We start from the raw sequence: 16,992 nt of genomic DNA on the forward strand, positions 1-16,992 counted from the left end.
AGACCGGCTCAAGTTCACCTATAAACTGACATTGACGCAGATTTCCCTTGTGCCACATATAGTTAAACCTGGCAGCTTCTGTGGACTTCCTGCAAGGATGGTCTGCAAGCAGTTATAGCTCTATAAACTGGCTTTCTTACAGAAGACAAATAGTTATATAATCCGAAAAACCCACCATCCCATTGTGAGGGTTTATTGTTCAGTGGTTTAAAAAAAGACGGAGGGGGAAAAAAAAAACAGATTATAGATCTAGTTTATCCTTGCAACTTCTGATGTGCTTCCAAAAATGGTATTAAGGCAGCAGCTGAGGAAATTTTATGAGATAATGAAGCAGAACAGTTACTGAAAGCCATCTGCTCAGTTGTTTACAAACTTGCTCCAGTACTTCAGAGGCAGTGGTGCAGTACGTGTCTGAACTTCACAAGCTGCACTAGGTAGGACTAAATGCAATGCGCCTGGGCTGGGCCCAGCCTGCTCCCTCCCTGTGCAGCGTGAGCGGTTGCCAGGCAGGCCCGTTGGAAGCCAGCAGAAAGCACCACACAGAGGTGATTATATGCCACCATCTGTCACGCTTCAAGCCTACCATACAGCATGGCTAATCAGCCTTGGCAGGATGATGGATGAACAGCAGCAGCTGCCAAAAGCCACTGTTGGCAAACAATTCTGAAGTTAAGAACTTCTCCCCTCACCCCCACTTTTCTCTTCCTCTCCAGGGTCCTGCTGCGTGTCCGCATGCTGTACTATCTCAGGCAAGAAGTGATAGGGGACCAAGCTGACAAAATCTTGGAGGGTGCTGACTCAAGGTTAGTGAGTTGTGCGTCTTGTCCTTGTCGCAGAAGAGCAAGGTCTATACCTGCTGTTACTAATTATTATGCATTACAGTTTGAACTGTTTTCCCTTTTTGCTTTCTGGTTTAACCCCCGATTAGCTGGCAGTGCCATAAACACAAGGGCCTAACAATCTCCAGTGCTGTTTTCACAAGGACAAAAAAAAAATGTATATATAGATAGATATATGGAGGTGTGTGTATGTATAATATATATATATATATGTATATATATTATAGATACATGGAGATGTGTGCGTATGTATATATATATATATATATGTGTGTGTGTGTGTGTGTATATATAACATACACACTCTCTAAATTCTTTATATATTATAGATACATGGAGATGTGTGTGTGTGTATGTATATGTGTGTGTGTGTGTATATAACATACACACTCTCTAAATTCTTTATATATTATAGATACATGGAGGTGTGTGTGTGTGTGTGTGTGTGTATATATATATATATATATATATATATCACATATACACACACTCTCTAAATTCTTATGTATCACTCGATCTATAAATATATATATATAGAGATATATATATATAATATTATGTAGAAATAGACACCTATAGATCTATGTTTCCAGTATTGAACATCTGGTTGGACACACAGAAGCAGGTTACTGATAGTAGGAGCTTACAATCTAATTTAGCTTGACAGCAGCAATGATTGATCTACGAGCGAGTAACTTAGGGTTGTCACTGACCACATGGCATAAAAGACAGCGTTTTGGAAATCTAATTTTGTGCCGTCTGCTGCTAGATTGCATCTCTTTCCTTCAGCAAATACTGTTGGATAAACTGGGACTTATACAAATTGGCAGGAACGATGTTTCTGATTCTAGAATCCAGTGGCTACATCTGTGTAGTCCACATGCCCAGGGATTGGTCTGGTGTTGTTACGTCACATGGTTAATGTTACTTATTGGCTGCTTTTGTACTAAATGTATTGTTCTTGCTTCAACTTTGTATTTTACATTCTATATTAGCAAATTATTTCCCATTGGTGTTTTTTTTTTTTTTGTTCTTCGGATTCTCTGTACTAAAGGCTACTGTAAATAAATCCTAGTATTGTTTGATCTGATGCTACTCCTGTTTTAAGTTACACCCTTTACTAATTGACAACCATTGGGCGGAGGCTGACTATGTAAACTAGCGTGCTTTAATATCTCTGGCAGGTTTGAGTCACAGCCTTTATATTGATGATCCTTTTTTTCTCCCAACCATTTTGTTTTCAGTGAGGCAGATATTTGGATACCAGAGACATTCCATGCTGAAGTTCCTACTGATTGGTGGGATAATGAAGCTGATAAATCCCTTTTAATTGGCGTCTTCAAACATGGTACGTTCAGCTCGGCCATACCTCGGGGTTTCCATAGATTCTGCGGGGATCTTATGTGATTTAAGCTGAGGTGGCTATATCGGCGTAATATTATCTGGGGGAATCTTGAAATCCCTTTAAAATAAAACTAACTCCAACTTGTTAGGATGATTTTATCCTCTCCTACAAATTTTAGACAGGGAGAGAGAAAAACAAAGCTCTAGACTAGTCTAAAAGCACCACGTGTTACAGAGTGTCATCCCCTCCATTGAAGCTGGTCATCTCTTTTCCAGAGAGATGGGGCAGATATAGTCTCCTTTCTTTGTGACACAAACCTGGGGCTGCGGGTGGGAAAATCTAACAGTGATCTATAAATAGAGTAAAACCATATTTGTAGTAATAATGGCCGAGCAGTGTTATAGATCTCCATAAACTTAGCTTCTAGCACTGCTTCCCTTGCTAACATTCTGCCAACCAGTGTCAAAGTGGATGGTGGGCTTAACCTCTGCTATTAATCTGTACAAGTGCCTCCTGGGCTTTGTTCCAAGCAATATTTCACAAATGTCAGCGCCGAGAACTCCCAGCTCCCTTGAGTGGGATGCAGCCTTGTTAACTTTGAAAGGCTCGGGGATGCAGAGCTGGCATGATATATACAGTGAGCGATTCCTGATTATAATCCAAATTCTCTGGAGGTCGCAGGCGTATTCTCAGCAGCATGGCCTGACTAAAGGGGAGAATGATGGCTTATAAAACCTTTCATGATTACAGTTTGGCTTCAGGCTCTACAGCAGTTAGGAAAAGTGTGTTGTAGTAAAAATCCTAATTGAATTGTGCTGTTCTGCCTATGTACAGCAGTCTTTTGCTTTTCTCTTAAATGGGGGCCTCAGCTGAGGATGGCCTGATCTGAGATCTTCCTCCTGCAGAGCTCTGTTGGGATCTGCCATTTGCTATCTAGTCAGTTCAGCCAGTTAAAACAGCAAAACAAGTGTGTGAAAACCATAGAGGGAAGAGTGTCATCTTTCTGACATACAGCTCATGAAACCTAATAAGACAGGTTCGGTGGCCTGTCATATAACCAATGTTCAGTGAGTGAGTGGGGAGGGAAGAACAGACGTCGAAAAATTTTGGCTTTAGCTGGACCCAAAGAGGGCAACCCACAGAGCGGAGGGAGAGGTTTGGGCCCATGTGAACTAGGTGACACAAAAATGTATAATAAAGTTCTAAAAGAAATACAAGGCGACCCTTGTAATGGACACTGCATTTTATTTGCTTTTATATAAATTGTGGGTATAGAAAGGCTGGTAACTACTAAAATGTTAAATATTAAAACATTACCTATATGTGCCTTCATACAAGGATCTAATATGGTGGGATATCTAAAGCTATATTTTTCATTCAGATGTTTCTAATCCAGGGGTGGTTAATAAGCGTCCCTCCAGCTTCTGTTGAACTGCACATCCCAGCATGCCTTGCAACAGTTTTAGCATGGCTAAATAGCAAAACTGTGACAGGGCATGCTGGGATGTGTAGTTCTACAACAGCTGGGGGGTGGCTTATTGCCCACCCCTGATTTTTTAATCTTTAGTTGTGTGGATTTTGTTGTTGGGGGGTTTTGTTTTGTTTTTATTTTACTTAGAAGATACAATTGAGAAGTGAACGTGACAGTCATCCATCTTTTTCAATAGGTTATGAGAAGTACAATTCCATGAGGGCCGACTCGGCTCTGTGCTTCCTGGAGAGAGTCGGTATGCCTGATGCTAAAGCGATTGCCGCAGAGCAGAGAGGAACAGATATGCTAGCAGATGGCGGAGATGGGTATGTTACAGTCTAAGCAATATTTATTGTAAACTTAAAGTATGGTACTGTTACTAAAGCTTGTTTCATTTTTGCTTTGACAGAGGAGACTTTGACCGGGAGGATGAAGATCCTGAATACAAACCCACAAGGCTTCAGTTTAAAGATGACATTGATGTAAGGACACACAGTTGCTTCCTACCATATGTAGCATTTGGATCACAGTGCTTCTAAATTATTTTGGCAAATTGGAAAGGAAACTGATCACCAGCTGAGTAGCTTTAAAAGGCAATCACAACAGTGCTTCACTTCCAAAACGGAGTTTGCTTAAAATCTTGTCTCCTCTTTTCCAGGAATTCGCAAACTCCCCCCTTGACGACAAAGAGGAATGCATGGACATGGACACGCAAGGTAAAATCTGCAACATCACCCCACCCCAGTAAGGTGTTGATGGCAGTGCCAGTCTGTTTAATGACGAGCATCCATGCTAATTTTGAAACATCAGGGGATTTGTTTCCCTCTGGATGTAACTGTGAAGTATTTTATTTATTCTGAAAACAGACATTTCGCCAATGCACGTGTGCTTTCCATGGGGCACACTTTGTTGCTTCTAACTATTTCATGCAATACTAGTTTTTTTTAAATATAATTAAACAACTAATTTAGGTGAGTGGGCTGTAAAGAGATGGAAATAAATGACGAGTCCAGTTATTGCCCTATTGCTCTTCTGTGCCTATAGTAAATGTAGAGTTGATCTTTTACTTGTTTTACGATAACCATTTTCCTCATTGTAAGTGTTTCTCATGCTGATTTACGCTAGTTCTTACATGTGTGTCCCAGTTATGTAGTACATCAGTGATAGATATTCCCACAGTCTCTTGATATTACACCCTACCAGGTTTGAGGTCAATGTGATAGATTCTGTTCTGGATGAGTTAAAATATCATCCTGCGACAGGAAGGAAGCTGAGGCATATAAAAATCAAATAGCTATGTTCTTCTAAGAAGTGTAACTTAGTGGTCAGAGTAACCTGCTGACTTATTTGCCTTTAATTTTATCACAGAAAAGCTCGGTGAAGACAGCACAGAGTTGGGCAAGCTGTATTGGCCCAATACCTCGGCCCTCACCACCCGCTTACGTCGCCTCATCACTGCCTACCAGCGCAGTTACAAGCGGCAACAAATGAGGCAAGAAGCACAGATGAAGACAGATCGTAGAAGGAGGCGGCCACGGGAAGAAGTACGAGCCCTGGAAGCAGAACGGGAAGCTATTATAACAGAGAGGCGGCAAAAGTGAGTAGATTTTCATTTTGTGATTTCATCTTCCCAGTCTTGAGCCAAACAGAATGAGTGTGGTGTTAACCTTTTTTATTTTTTTATTTTCTAAAGGTGGACAAGAAGGGAAGAGGCAGACTTCTATAGAGTAGTGTCAACGTTTGGAGTGATTGTTGACACTGCTAAACAAAAGTTTGACTGGAATCAGTTTCGAGCTTTCGCCCGTCTGGATAAAAAGTCTGATGATAGTTTGGAGAAGTATTTCAACTGCTTTGTGGCCATGTGCAGAAGAGTCTGTCATATGTCAAACAAGTCTGAAGATGGTGAGTGAGCTAGCGGGGAAATTTGATTTGCAACTGGCTACACCTATTTTTTTTCTTGCTTCTTGAAACCCGGTGCTTTTCTGTCTTTAATAGATATGTGCGATATGTCAATGATGATTGAGCCTATAACTGAGGAGCGTGCTTCTAGGACTCTTTACCGTATTGAACTTTTGAGGAAAATTCGGGAGCAAGTTCTTACTCAACCCCAGTTAAATGAGCGTCTTAAGCTGTGCCAGCCAAGCCTCGACCTGCCGGAATGGTGGGAGTGTGGGAAACATGACAAAGACTTACTGATTGGTGCTGCAAAACATGGCGTTAGTAGGACAGATTATCACATCCTCAATGATCCTGAATTATCTTTTCTGGAGGCTCATAGGAATTTTGCTCAAAACCGGGGAAGTACTCATCCAAACATGCCCATCCTAATACCCCCTGGATCTAGTTACAGTGACACACCGCCGATAATGCCCTCAACGCCGGTGCGGGATGAAAAAGCAATTGAGCAGGAGGAAATAAAGTCAGAGAAGATTGAAGATGCTGACATAAAGGAAGAAGCAGAGATTAAAGAAGAAGAGCAGGTGGAGTCCGATGAGAAATCTGTAAAACAGGAGAGCGACCATGAAACTCTCAGCGTTAAAAATGAAATGAAGAATACGGAGATAGCTGCTGATGATCCAAAATCCATTTCAGAGAAGGGTTCTGAAGAAGATGAAGAAAAGTTGGATGATGATGATGACAAATCTGAAGAGAGTTCCCAAGCGGAAGGTAATATCTTAATCTGTGGTTCTGTTTTTAATCTGTTTGGTATGTGCTAGTCCAATAACCCGATATAAGGTTTTCCAGCGTCACTCTACAGCTAATAGAAGCCAACAACTCAACTCACCCTTACAATCTTCTACCACCAAAATAAATAAGAGGCGGAAATGGCATACAATTAAGCATTCATTAGCTAAATATTATTACTACCACTTATTTTATATAGCACACAAATATTCCACCGTGCTTTACAGAGAATATTTAGCTATTCACATCAATCCTTGCCCCAGTGGATCTTACTATCTTCGTTCCCTACCACATGCTTGCATACATACACAAAATTTTGTGGGAGCCAATTAACCTACCAGTATATTTTTGGAGTGTGGGAGGAAACCAGTGTACCCAAAGGAAACCCACGCAACAACGTGGAGATTATGCAAACTCCACATAAGGGTTGTGGTGGGAATCGAAAACGAGACCTCAGTGATGTGAGGCAGTAATGCTAATCATTACACCATCCGTTCCAAAATGACAGTAAATATAACCCTTGGTGTACTGGAAATTTTCCTAAGCATCTGGCTTTCAAAATCTCGGATTGTTGGTGTTTTTGCCTGTAGGATTTCAAGCTGCAATAAAACCAGACCTGTTTTGCACTCCGTATTATTGCCATTTTAAATCCCATGGGAAAAATCTGTGGGTTTGAAAAGCTGACACTTAGTAAATATACCCCTTAGTCTTTTTTTCACTAAACCTTTTGTGTGTTGAAATGTTGGTGATGTACTTTTGCATCTTCATTCTGGTACCCTTGTAAAACCGATGACGAGTGGCCTAGTATGTAATTTAATTTCAACTGAATAATATGGAATAAAAATGAAGACCGCATTCAGTTGTTGTGACTTAGCGAAGTTTTTACTGGAGTATCAACTTCTGAAGATGGTAGTGAATGGGTGAAAGGTTTTTTATAGTAAATGGGTTTCTGAAACCCGGATGCCCAACTAGTGACTTTATTATTTAGCTCCAGTGTATTCATCTGTATGCATGAGCATTTTGTTTTCATTGCAGCCGGGATAGCTTCTCGGGACAAAAACTTTGATGAAGAAAGCAACGCCTCCCTGAGCACTGCACGGGATGAAACTCGTGACGGCTTCTTTTTGGAAGATTGCGAGACATCCGGGCTTCATATGCTGCGAGAGAGGACGTTCTCCTTCTCTTTCTGGCCCAAGGTATGTAAGCTTTCTAATAATATCCATATATTCTGTAGCAGTGGCTGTGATGTGCTCTTTGTATGTTTTAGATTATAATAAAGAAAAAAAAAAAAAGCTTCCTAATCACCATGACATGGCCATCTGGTTGTAAAAACAAAACACTAATAGGCTTATTCCTGTGGAAAGGAGGCGGTTTGCAGCAGCTGTTGTGCTCTGGTTGTGGTCTTTGAGCAGTGACTCTGTTTTGGTAGCTTTTGCGTGAAGAAAAACAATAGAGCCCATGGAGGTATGACAACAATGGATGCTGCACAGTAACCCTGACAAATGTGTATTTTTGTGTCCAGCCTACCGGACACTTCACAAGTGTGCAAATGTCTATTTAACATTTAAAAAAAAAAAAAAATGGAATTTCTGTGGTTTTTGTGTGTGTCCAATTTTACAATTGAGGTCCATGCTTCAGAGCTGGTTAAGTGATTGAAGATGTGGAATGCATATTGACATGCTGTAGATCTGGGGAAGTTTATATAATGCTGAACATTATTAATAGTGACGCTAATGAGGAAGCACTTAGAAGGCTGGGCTGGTCTGCTCAGAAGAACTGCGGCGATTACTAGATACTGGAAGCAGATGTTTCTTTCTTTGCCCACCAGCTGATGATTATAAGAAACAATGCAGTACAGCCTGGAACAGTAGGGGCTCAGCGTATATGCAGAGACTGCCGACTCTCTTACCCCCTGCAGTAACTCTTCTTTTGTCTCCTTAGTGCACAGGGCTGAAGGGGGGTTTCTTGGGCTCAAACAGGTTAAATGAAAAGCATAAAGGGAAAAAAACCTAAAGCTAGGCAATATTTCATTTATCTAAGATCAATGTCAAGGCATTAACTGTATGGAGTAACTTTATTTTCCTAATGATGTGGTTTGTGTTTTTCCTGGTACAATGCAGGATCGGGTGATGATCAACCGATTAGACCACATCTGTGAGACTGTGCTGAAAGGAAAGTGGCCAGTAAACAGGCGCCAGATGTTTGAGTTCCCGGGGCTCATCCCTGGGTACACACCAACTGCTGTGGACAGCCCATTGCAGAAGAGAAGCTTTGCTGAGCTCTCCATGGTGGCCCAGGGCAACTTCAGTGGGAGTGAAGATATCTCTGCCTCTCCACAACTGCCTCAGGCAAGTAGCAATGTACTAACATTTGATCGTAATCTATGTATTCTGTACTAGGGTTGTGTTTCTGCCGTCACTCCATAAGCATTGACATCATTATGTTCCAAATTCATTATTTAAATATACAATAATTTAACTAATACATATATTTGTGAGTATATAAATAATATATATTTATATTAATATCCCTTTTCATGCTGTAATGCACCCAGTTTTACATGCTATAGGTTTGTGTGTATTAAAAAGAGAGTAGCAACTAAAGGGCTGATCTAATATGCAGCACTTACATTGAGGAGGGTATGCAGTCGGGAAGCCGGCGGACCTAATCCCGACAGCCGGTTTCCCGAGTGCTTTATCCCAGCGAGGGTTAAATGACAGGTGTCTAAATCTAGACGCCGTAATTTTACCAACGCCGGGAGACCGAGATCGAAGGGATGCTGAGCGCGGACAGCCACAGGGTGGGGAGGGCTAGGTTTAGGGCTCCCGGGGGAGACTTAGGGTTAGGCACCCCCCCCCCCGGGAGGTTAGGGTTAGGCCTAGGCCAGGGGGAGGGAGGGATAGGGTTAGGCACCCCCGGGGACTTAGGTTTAGGCGGTGGGGAAGGGGGGTTAGGTTTAGGCACTGGGGTGAAGGTTAGGGTTAGGCCAGGGGGAGGGAGGGATAGGGTTAGGCACCCCCGGGGACTTAGGTTTAGGCGGTGGGGAAGGGGGGTTAGGTTTAGGCACTGGGGTGAAGGTTAGGGTTAGGGGAGGGAATTAGGTTAGTCTATACTTGCCTTAGGGACGATCGGGATTTTCACCCATGTCGGGCAGCCGCTGTCGGAATTCCAACCCGCCGGACGCAATCATACCGATACCTTGAGGAGAGCCACTAATCTGAAAAGTGATCTTTCTGAATCTGTTTTTAGTGCATTGCTTCCATCCATATATTCACATTGTATATATCATGCATCATACCAGAAATTGTATGACAGGCTGAAAGCTAACATTGTATCCTTACCCAACTATTTTAATTAGTTTGAAATGTATCTATGGTATACCGTAACAAATATGTAATATTTTTTTCTAAACATTACTCTCCGAAACCAAGTTTCTTTGTTTTTTTTAATAGAGAAAAAAAAACAATCCCATCCTATTGCAGGGGTTGCCGAAAAGGGGTAACGGGGCCCAGCCTGTAATAATACTAATTACGCGGTCTTGTTGGAGGGGCACTGCAGGTCAGCTGCTAAGTGGGACATTGAGGGAGTGTGGCCATGCCCTCCTCAGTATTTGGGCCCGTGGTGTCTCTCTGCGCCCCTGCCTTTGGGCCTGTTGCACAACTTTTACTGCATTCTACGTGATCCTTCAGTATTGGTGATATGTGAATGTTCTTCATGTAGCTTTTCATAATGTTATATTTTGTATTGAATGTTGACCGTCCATTGTGGGTTTTATTTTCAGGATAATACACTGAGCTTGTCTGTACCGCGTCAGCGCAGGAGGAGGAGAAGGAAAATAGAGGTTGAAGCAGAACGAGCGGCAAAGAGGAGGAATCTTATGGAGATGGTGGCTCAGCTGCGCGGATCTCAAATAGGGGCGGAAAATGGACAAGAGAAAGTTGTGGATTTATCAAACGCCTCCAGGGAGGCAACAAGCTCTACCTCAAATTTTGCATCACTTACTTCCAAGTTTATCTTGCCTAATTCCTCTACCCCTGTCTCTGATGCCTTCAAAACGCAAATGGAGCGACTGCAGGCAGGTCTTTCATGCACGCCAACCAGGCATCTACTCAACGGTTCTTTAATAGACGGCGAGCCTCCCATGAAGCGAAGAAGAGGAAGAAGGAAAAATGTGGAAGGTCTCGATCTGTTGTTCATGAGCAACAAACGTAGTTCGTTATCTGTGGTAAGGATGAAGAACACTACATGAAACTAAACCGAGCATTAGATTTTTCTTCATGTGTAGCTTTTGTGTAAGGGTTATTATTCTGTTACTGCATTCTGTGATTTTGTAATTTATTTTGATACAGCTGTGAGTGCAAAGGGATGTAGTTAAAATGCCAGGGGACGGGATACCGGCCGTCTATATACAGACGCCGGAAAAATGCAGACGCCGCTATCCCGAATGACATCAGGCTATTGATCCGCCGGTATTTCATACCCATCCCAGTGCACACATTAGGCTATTTCATCATATGCATACATTACTTCCATGCTGTCCTAATATAACAAAACCAATCCATTGTGCCATTAACTTTGCAATTTTTTTATTTATTTTTTTTTAAACCTTTTGAAACTTAGTTTTATATAAACCAGAATAAAGGTGTATGTGTGTGTGTGTATGTATGTGTGTATATGTATATATATATATATATATATATATATATATATATATATATATATATATATATAAATTTAGTACATATATTTTTATTGGTCACCATTGATATCCTGTCTTTTGCAATTTTTTTTTTTTTACTGTTTAGGATGATAGTGACGTGACCAAAGCATATGATGATGATATTGATACGCCACCAGCCAGAAACATTCCATCTCCTGGGCAGCTTGAGCCAGAGACCCGGATCCCCGTCATTAACTTGGAGGATGGGACCAGATTAGTGGGGGAGGATGCACCCAAAAACAAGGATTTGGTTGAATGGTTAAAACTGCATCCTACGTACACTGTTGACATGCCAAGTTATGTACCAGTAAGTACAATAACCATTGGCTGGATTTATTTAGAATTGGATGTAGAGAACTAATCTAAAACAATGGCAAGATGGGTCTTTTGTTTTTTTACATTAATATAGAATTTTTTTTTACCCAAAAAATGTTTGTCTCCAACAGAAGAGCACAGAGATGTTGTTCTCCCCATTTCAAAAACCGAAGCAAAAACGTCATAGATGTCGTAATCCTAACAAACTGGATATCAATACATTAACGGGAGATGAACGAGTGCCTGTAGTGAATAAACGTAATGGAAAGAAGGTAACTTTTCCTGACCCTTGATATAGGATACAGTACTTTGTATGTTTAATTATTTCACAAAGAATTTTGGAATCATGTAAGAGAAAGTGTTCACACAAATATCACCAAAAAAATTAAGTTATGGGAATTTTGACAGCAGTGAACACAATTGGGGCAGTGTGGAAGAGTGCGCCTTCCAAGTGCCTTTGGGTCACATGAGTCCAAGTGTGTAGCCCCCTTTGTGAAGTCTCTTTCCTATCCTCTACATACACAATGTGATAGCAGACCAGTTTTAAGAATTTGTAATGGTGCTAGTTATTGTTCTTACTTAGTCATTCTAAACGTGTTACTTAAATTTGTACCCATATTTTAAATTAACGAGTGCAGACACCCCACATTTATTACCCAGAAAGGATGGGTAATAAAACTAGTTTGGATTACAAGAGGAGATTGGTTTGCTGAAGTTATCAGTAATGGCTTCAATTCTGTGTGTGTATATGTATATATATGTGGCAAACAGGCAGCGGCACTCTCACAGTAAAGAAAAAAGTATAATAGTCAGGTTAGAGATAACCTATAAAGTTTACTTCAATGTTTCAATCTGCGAAGATTTTCGTCAGGAAGCTTCCTAACGAAAATCTTCACAGATTGAAACATTGAAGTAAACTTTATAGGTTATCTCTAACCTGACTATTATACTTTTTTTTCTTTACTGTGAGAGTGCTGCTGCCTCTGTTTGACGATTGTGTTTTTTCACAGCGGAGGGCACCCACTGATTACCACAGGTGGAAGAGTGCCAAGTCCTTTGCCATTATATATGTGTGTGTGTGTGTGTGTGTGTGTGTGTGTGTGTGTATGTATGTATATATATAATATTTTTTTGTTTATCCCCTCATTATTCTGACAGATGGGTGGCGCTATGGCCCCTCCAATGCGGGATCTTCCTCGCTGGTTAGAAGAGAACCCAGAGTTTGCTGTTGCTCCAGACTGGACAGACATTGTTAAGCAGTCTGTAAGTACCATTTAACGTGCTCTATTATTATTGCAAAGCAAGCAGACGTGTATACAGTATAGTACTTTATATTGTGTTATTTTTTGCGCAATCCAAAGCTTTGAATGGTTTCATTACATGATGTATTAGAATTGAAGAATAAATTCATATAGGCAAGTTATGCAGATGTGAACAAAAACAGCTGAGCCTTCAGCGGAGTTAATTTTAGGAAGCGGAATGGGGAAACTGTCCCCCACCTTCTCTAACTCGCATCTGAGCATAGCCAGCCGGGATGTTGATCATTTGCTGTCTTAATATATATGTGTAATTTACACAGTGACAATATCCTTTTTCTTTCTCACCAGGGTTTTGTACCAGAGTCCATGTTTGATCGTCTTCTCACTGGACCTGTCGTGAGGGAAGAGGGATCCAGCCGAAGAGGGAGAAGGCCAAAAAGTGAAATTGCCAAAGCAGCTGCAGCAGCTGCTGCTGTAGCCTCCACATCTGGAATAAACCCACTGCTGATGAATAGCTTGTTTGCTGGAATGGATCTTGCCAGTCTTCAAAATCTACAGAATCTGCAGTCCCTTCAGCTTGCTGGTCTTATGGGCTTCTCCCCCGGGCTTACAACTGCTGCCGCCTCTGGGGGTGATTCTAAAAATCCTGCTGCCATGCTGCCTCTGATGCTGCCAGGCATGGCAGGGCTGCCCAATATGTTTGGGCTTAGTGGACTTTTAAACAACCCCTTAGCATCTGGTGGTGGTAATTCAACTTCCAGTCAAAGAGAAACTGAAGATGGCACTTCGAAGTCTGATGAGAAGACAGATCTTGACGAGGATGGCAAAGACTCTGAGAAATCTACACACACTGTTTCTGCTACTGACTCTGGTGCTGCTACTACCACCACCACCACAGCTGGGTTGACTGCAAATCATCTGGCCTTCAGTCCTTTCCTACTGTCCACCATGGCTCCAGGCCTGTTCTACCCATCCATGTTTCTACCTCCAGGGCTTGGAGGATTGACACTGCCTGGTTTCCCGTCACTAGCTGGACTTCAGAGTGCTGTAAGCTCTAGTGAAGAAAAGGCCACTGACAAAGGAGAAGCAGATAACCCGGAAGACAGCGACGTAGAGGAGAGTCTAGACAAAACTGCAGATTCATCCGTTTTGGAAGATGAAATGGCACATGGAGAAGAATTGGACTCTCCCAATGCCGAGGATGAAAATTTCAAGGACAACGACGAATAACAGTCTCAGTTACAGTGTTCTAAACTTTTTGCAAGTGGTAGTCCTACTGTTTACACTCACAGTAAATGTCCATAACTAGTTTTTATAAGCTGTTCTGTAAAATAGTGTAGCAAAAAAAAGAAAAAAAAAAAAGTCCAAGTCATGTCACATGGATGTGTCAAAAAGGTATTTTGATCATTAAGTATTGTGCAGTGCATTATTTATAATTTCTCGGAGAGGTTTTTGGAGATATTTTTTTCTTTTTCTAAAGGAAATTTACATAATGCGCTGCAGCTCTATTTTTATTGGGTTTTGTTTCTTTCTACCGTTGGTATTACGAGAGCAGCAATTTTTTGGAATCGTGGTGCAAATTGAAGGACAGGCTGCTTTATGGATTTATAAAGTTATTTATCTTTTTTTTTTTTTTTTGCTGTGAAGGTCAAGATGAATTTCTTACATATCATAATTACTTTTTTTGACTGCATACTAGAGTTTCTCACACACAACCGTTTCAGACAATCTCCATGGTATAATGACGTCTCTGTCTTGAGACACAGCAATACAAGGCAGCTGTTGAATGTGAAAATGTAATCCTTTATTTTTTTTCTCATAATTTTATTTTTCCTTTCCATACACCCATTGCAAGTCGTTACAGGACAAAACTACAGTTAAATCGTCTCATGATTATCTAATGCACTGGTTTAAGCATAAAATTAAAATCAGGTACCTTTTTGTTTTTTCCTTTTTATTTTTAATTTAAAGGACTTTGTTACTTTTAGCCGCAAAGCTAAACAGCATTACCTCAACTCTAAACTAGCCTTGAAGTTTACAGACATGACTTTGTAAATGTTTGTGTTTTTTTTTTTTCCTTTTTTTTTTGTTGTTTTTTTTTTTCTTTTTTCGTTTTGGAAACTGCTATCATGTAAGATATACTGTAAATTGCTGCCAACAGTAGTAATGATGCTTTTAATAAAAGTGATCCATGAGATGCAGTGATGTAATTAGAAAACGTAGAAAAAGTGTCTAGGGAAACCAAAATCAGAACTGGTGTACACCACTTTATATTTTGTATTCACAATAGAAGCAAATACAGTATTATGGCTTTTGTATATTTTTCTTTGATATCTTTCTAGTGGGTTGATGTTATGCTTTAATATGAGTAGGGGGGAGGGAGAAAAACCTGCTTCTGCTGTATATCGGCACTGTAATCTGTGTACACAATGACTGCTCTCTCTCTCTCTCTCTCTCTCTCTCTCTCTCTCTCTCTCTCTCTCTCTCTCTCAAACCTCTCTAACCTGAGAGCTCTTTAAAAAAACAAAAATCTGCACATGGAGATGGGGGAAGTCTTAGCAACAAAAGGGCAAAGGAAAAATAAGGCTTTAATAGGCACAATATGTAGGTCATTTATCTGCGGTTAATGGATAGAAAAACAATGCACTGGTGTCAGCGAGAGACTGACTCAGTGGTGTTCTGTAGACTACAGCTTGCATTGCCAGCAAGGGCTGTGCCAAATAAACATGAAATGAAAACTGACCCAGTTTTCTGAAATCCAGAAGCTCTTCGACAGAGGCTATTGATTTTTCAGCATCCACTGACCTCTGACACTCCTTGTATAACGTGGTTACAGAAGCATTCAGTTCCTGTGGCCTTCCACAGTGTCACACTGATGTCACAGTATTCCAGTATGAGCACAACTTGTGCTGAGATGCAAGTACTTTCACATACATGACCAAAACGAACATGGATGTGTGGTTTTCATCACAATCGACATGTATGTGAAGGGAGAATTACTGAGCCAAGCACTGCAGAAGAAGCTAAACACTGTCTCTAAATCTTTCTTAAAAAGTAGTATGAAGAAAATTTTCCACCTAAAATTGAAATTCTAAAATGTTGTGGCATTTTCTATGATAAAATTCTTCATTCGCCCATAGGCTCCAGCAGTGCAGACCCCCCCCTGCTTACTAATTGCTGTTGTCAGTGCCTCTACTCTGTTACTACAAATAATGATTGTACAAAGGGTAGGGGACTGCAACAACCGCTATTTCTGTGTGAATGGCTATATTACAGCCGCCATGCCTAATCATTTAGTAGAGAAACACTTGACTCTTTATAATCAAACACTTGTTCTGTGTGGATGGTAACCTCTACCAAAGAAGATGCCTTCTATCTGAACATTGGTATAGCCGTGTCGTTCATATATTTAGCATGGTAAAGTATGGATCTTGTCAGGAAGTGGTAAGGGTGACATTCAAATGACCTTTGGTTTGCCAGATTTATTTGGGTAGTTAGTGAACTACATTCTCAATGTATTTTCAGGCAGAGCGTCCTGCGATCACAAATACAGAGTTCTAGCCGGACTGAGTAAAAGATGCCCATGCTATATTTTTGTTTTGCTGCTGAAACCCCAATTATGGAAAACGCATACAATTAGCAAAGTAAATTACTAGTTTACCATGGAATTTTATAGTAATTTGGTCTTTCCATCATTAAGTTCTTGTGCCAATGTCCCATTGTGCTCCTGGAAAAACATTCTTCATTATCAGTTATGTTTAAAGAGCTGTTACCTTGAAGAAATGACATTAGAACGCATTGCTCAGTACAGTGTGGATAAATAATGATCCACAGCAGCCATCCAATTAGTTTGCTCAACATACTACTTGTCTTGGTGCCCATGGGGAGTTTCTCCACCGCTGCTGGGGTGTAACCGGTATGGTCTTACTGCTTTGCTAGTTTGGAAGAATAGGGTTCATCTGTAAATTAAAGAATTTGGGTAGAAATCATTGAATTCTTCCAATCCTCTTCCATACTTCACCTGGCATGTAAATTATCGTGCCCTCTGATTATTTGAATAATAATATTTCTATATATATATATATATATATATATATATATATACATACATACATACATACAGTCAGGTGCATAAATATTGGGACATTGACCGAATTTTCATATTTTGGCCTCTATTCACCACCACAATGGCTTTGAAATGAAGCAAACAAGATGTGCTTTAACTGCAGACTTTCAGATTTAATTTGAGGGTAATTACATCCAAATCAGGGGAACGGTGTAGGAATTACAACGGTTTCTATATGTGCCTCCCACTTTTTAAGGGGCCAAAAGTAATGGGACTATCAACTCAAAAGCTA

At 40.7% G+C, this 16,992-nt stretch overlaps 1 protein-coding gene and 1 non-coding gene across 4 annotated transcripts in view; both read left to right on the top strand.

Moving 5' to 3' along the window:
• CHD7 (chromodomain helicase DNA binding protein 7) overlaps positions 1-14,923 on the top strand; it is a 129,917-nt gene extending 114,994 nt beyond the window's left edge. For all 3 annotated transcript variants that reach the window (XM_088469315.1, XM_088469314.1, XM_088469316.1), the window contains exons 24-38: positions 714-803; positions 2,084-2,187; positions 3,852-3,981; positions 4,065-4,137; positions 4,314-4,371; positions 5,024-5,252; positions 5,349-5,557; positions 5,651-6,322; positions 7,376-7,536; positions 8,461-8,688; positions 10,122-10,565; positions 11,146-11,367; positions 11,507-11,647; positions 12,534-12,638; positions 12,983-14,923. In XM_088469315.1, coding sequence (XP_088325441.1) covers positions 714-803; positions 2,084-2,187; positions 3,852-3,981; positions 4,065-4,137; positions 4,314-4,371; positions 5,024-5,252; positions 5,349-5,557; positions 5,651-6,322; positions 7,376-7,536; positions 8,461-8,688; positions 10,122-10,565; positions 11,146-11,367; positions 11,507-11,647; positions 12,534-12,638; positions 12,983-13,864 — 3,748 coding nt within the window. In that variant the 3' untranslated portion in view covers positions 13,865-14,923. The remainder of the gene's footprint in view (positions 1-713; positions 804-2,083; positions 2,188-3,851; positions 3,982-4,064; positions 4,138-4,313; positions 4,372-5,023; positions 5,253-5,348; positions 5,558-5,650; positions 6,323-7,375; positions 7,537-8,460; positions 8,689-10,121; positions 10,566-11,145; positions 11,368-11,506; positions 11,648-12,533; positions 12,639-12,982) is intronic.
• Positions 4,427-4,520, top strand: LOC148527224 (small nucleolar RNA U6-53/MBII-28). The gene has a single exon (XR_015878059.1). It is a non-coding gene; the product is annotated as a small nucleolar RNA U6-53/MBII-28 (small nucleolar RNA).
• Positions 14,924-16,992: the final 2,069 nt, after the last annotated feature.

This window comes from Taudactylus pleione, unplaced genomic scaffold (genome assembly GCF_031769625.1).
Source record: "Taudactylus pleione unplaced genomic scaffold, aTauple2 ptg000090l, whole genome shotgun sequence".
Lineage (NCBI taxonomy): Eukaryota > Metazoa > Chordata > Amphibia > Anura > Myobatrachidae > Taudactylus > Taudactylus pleione.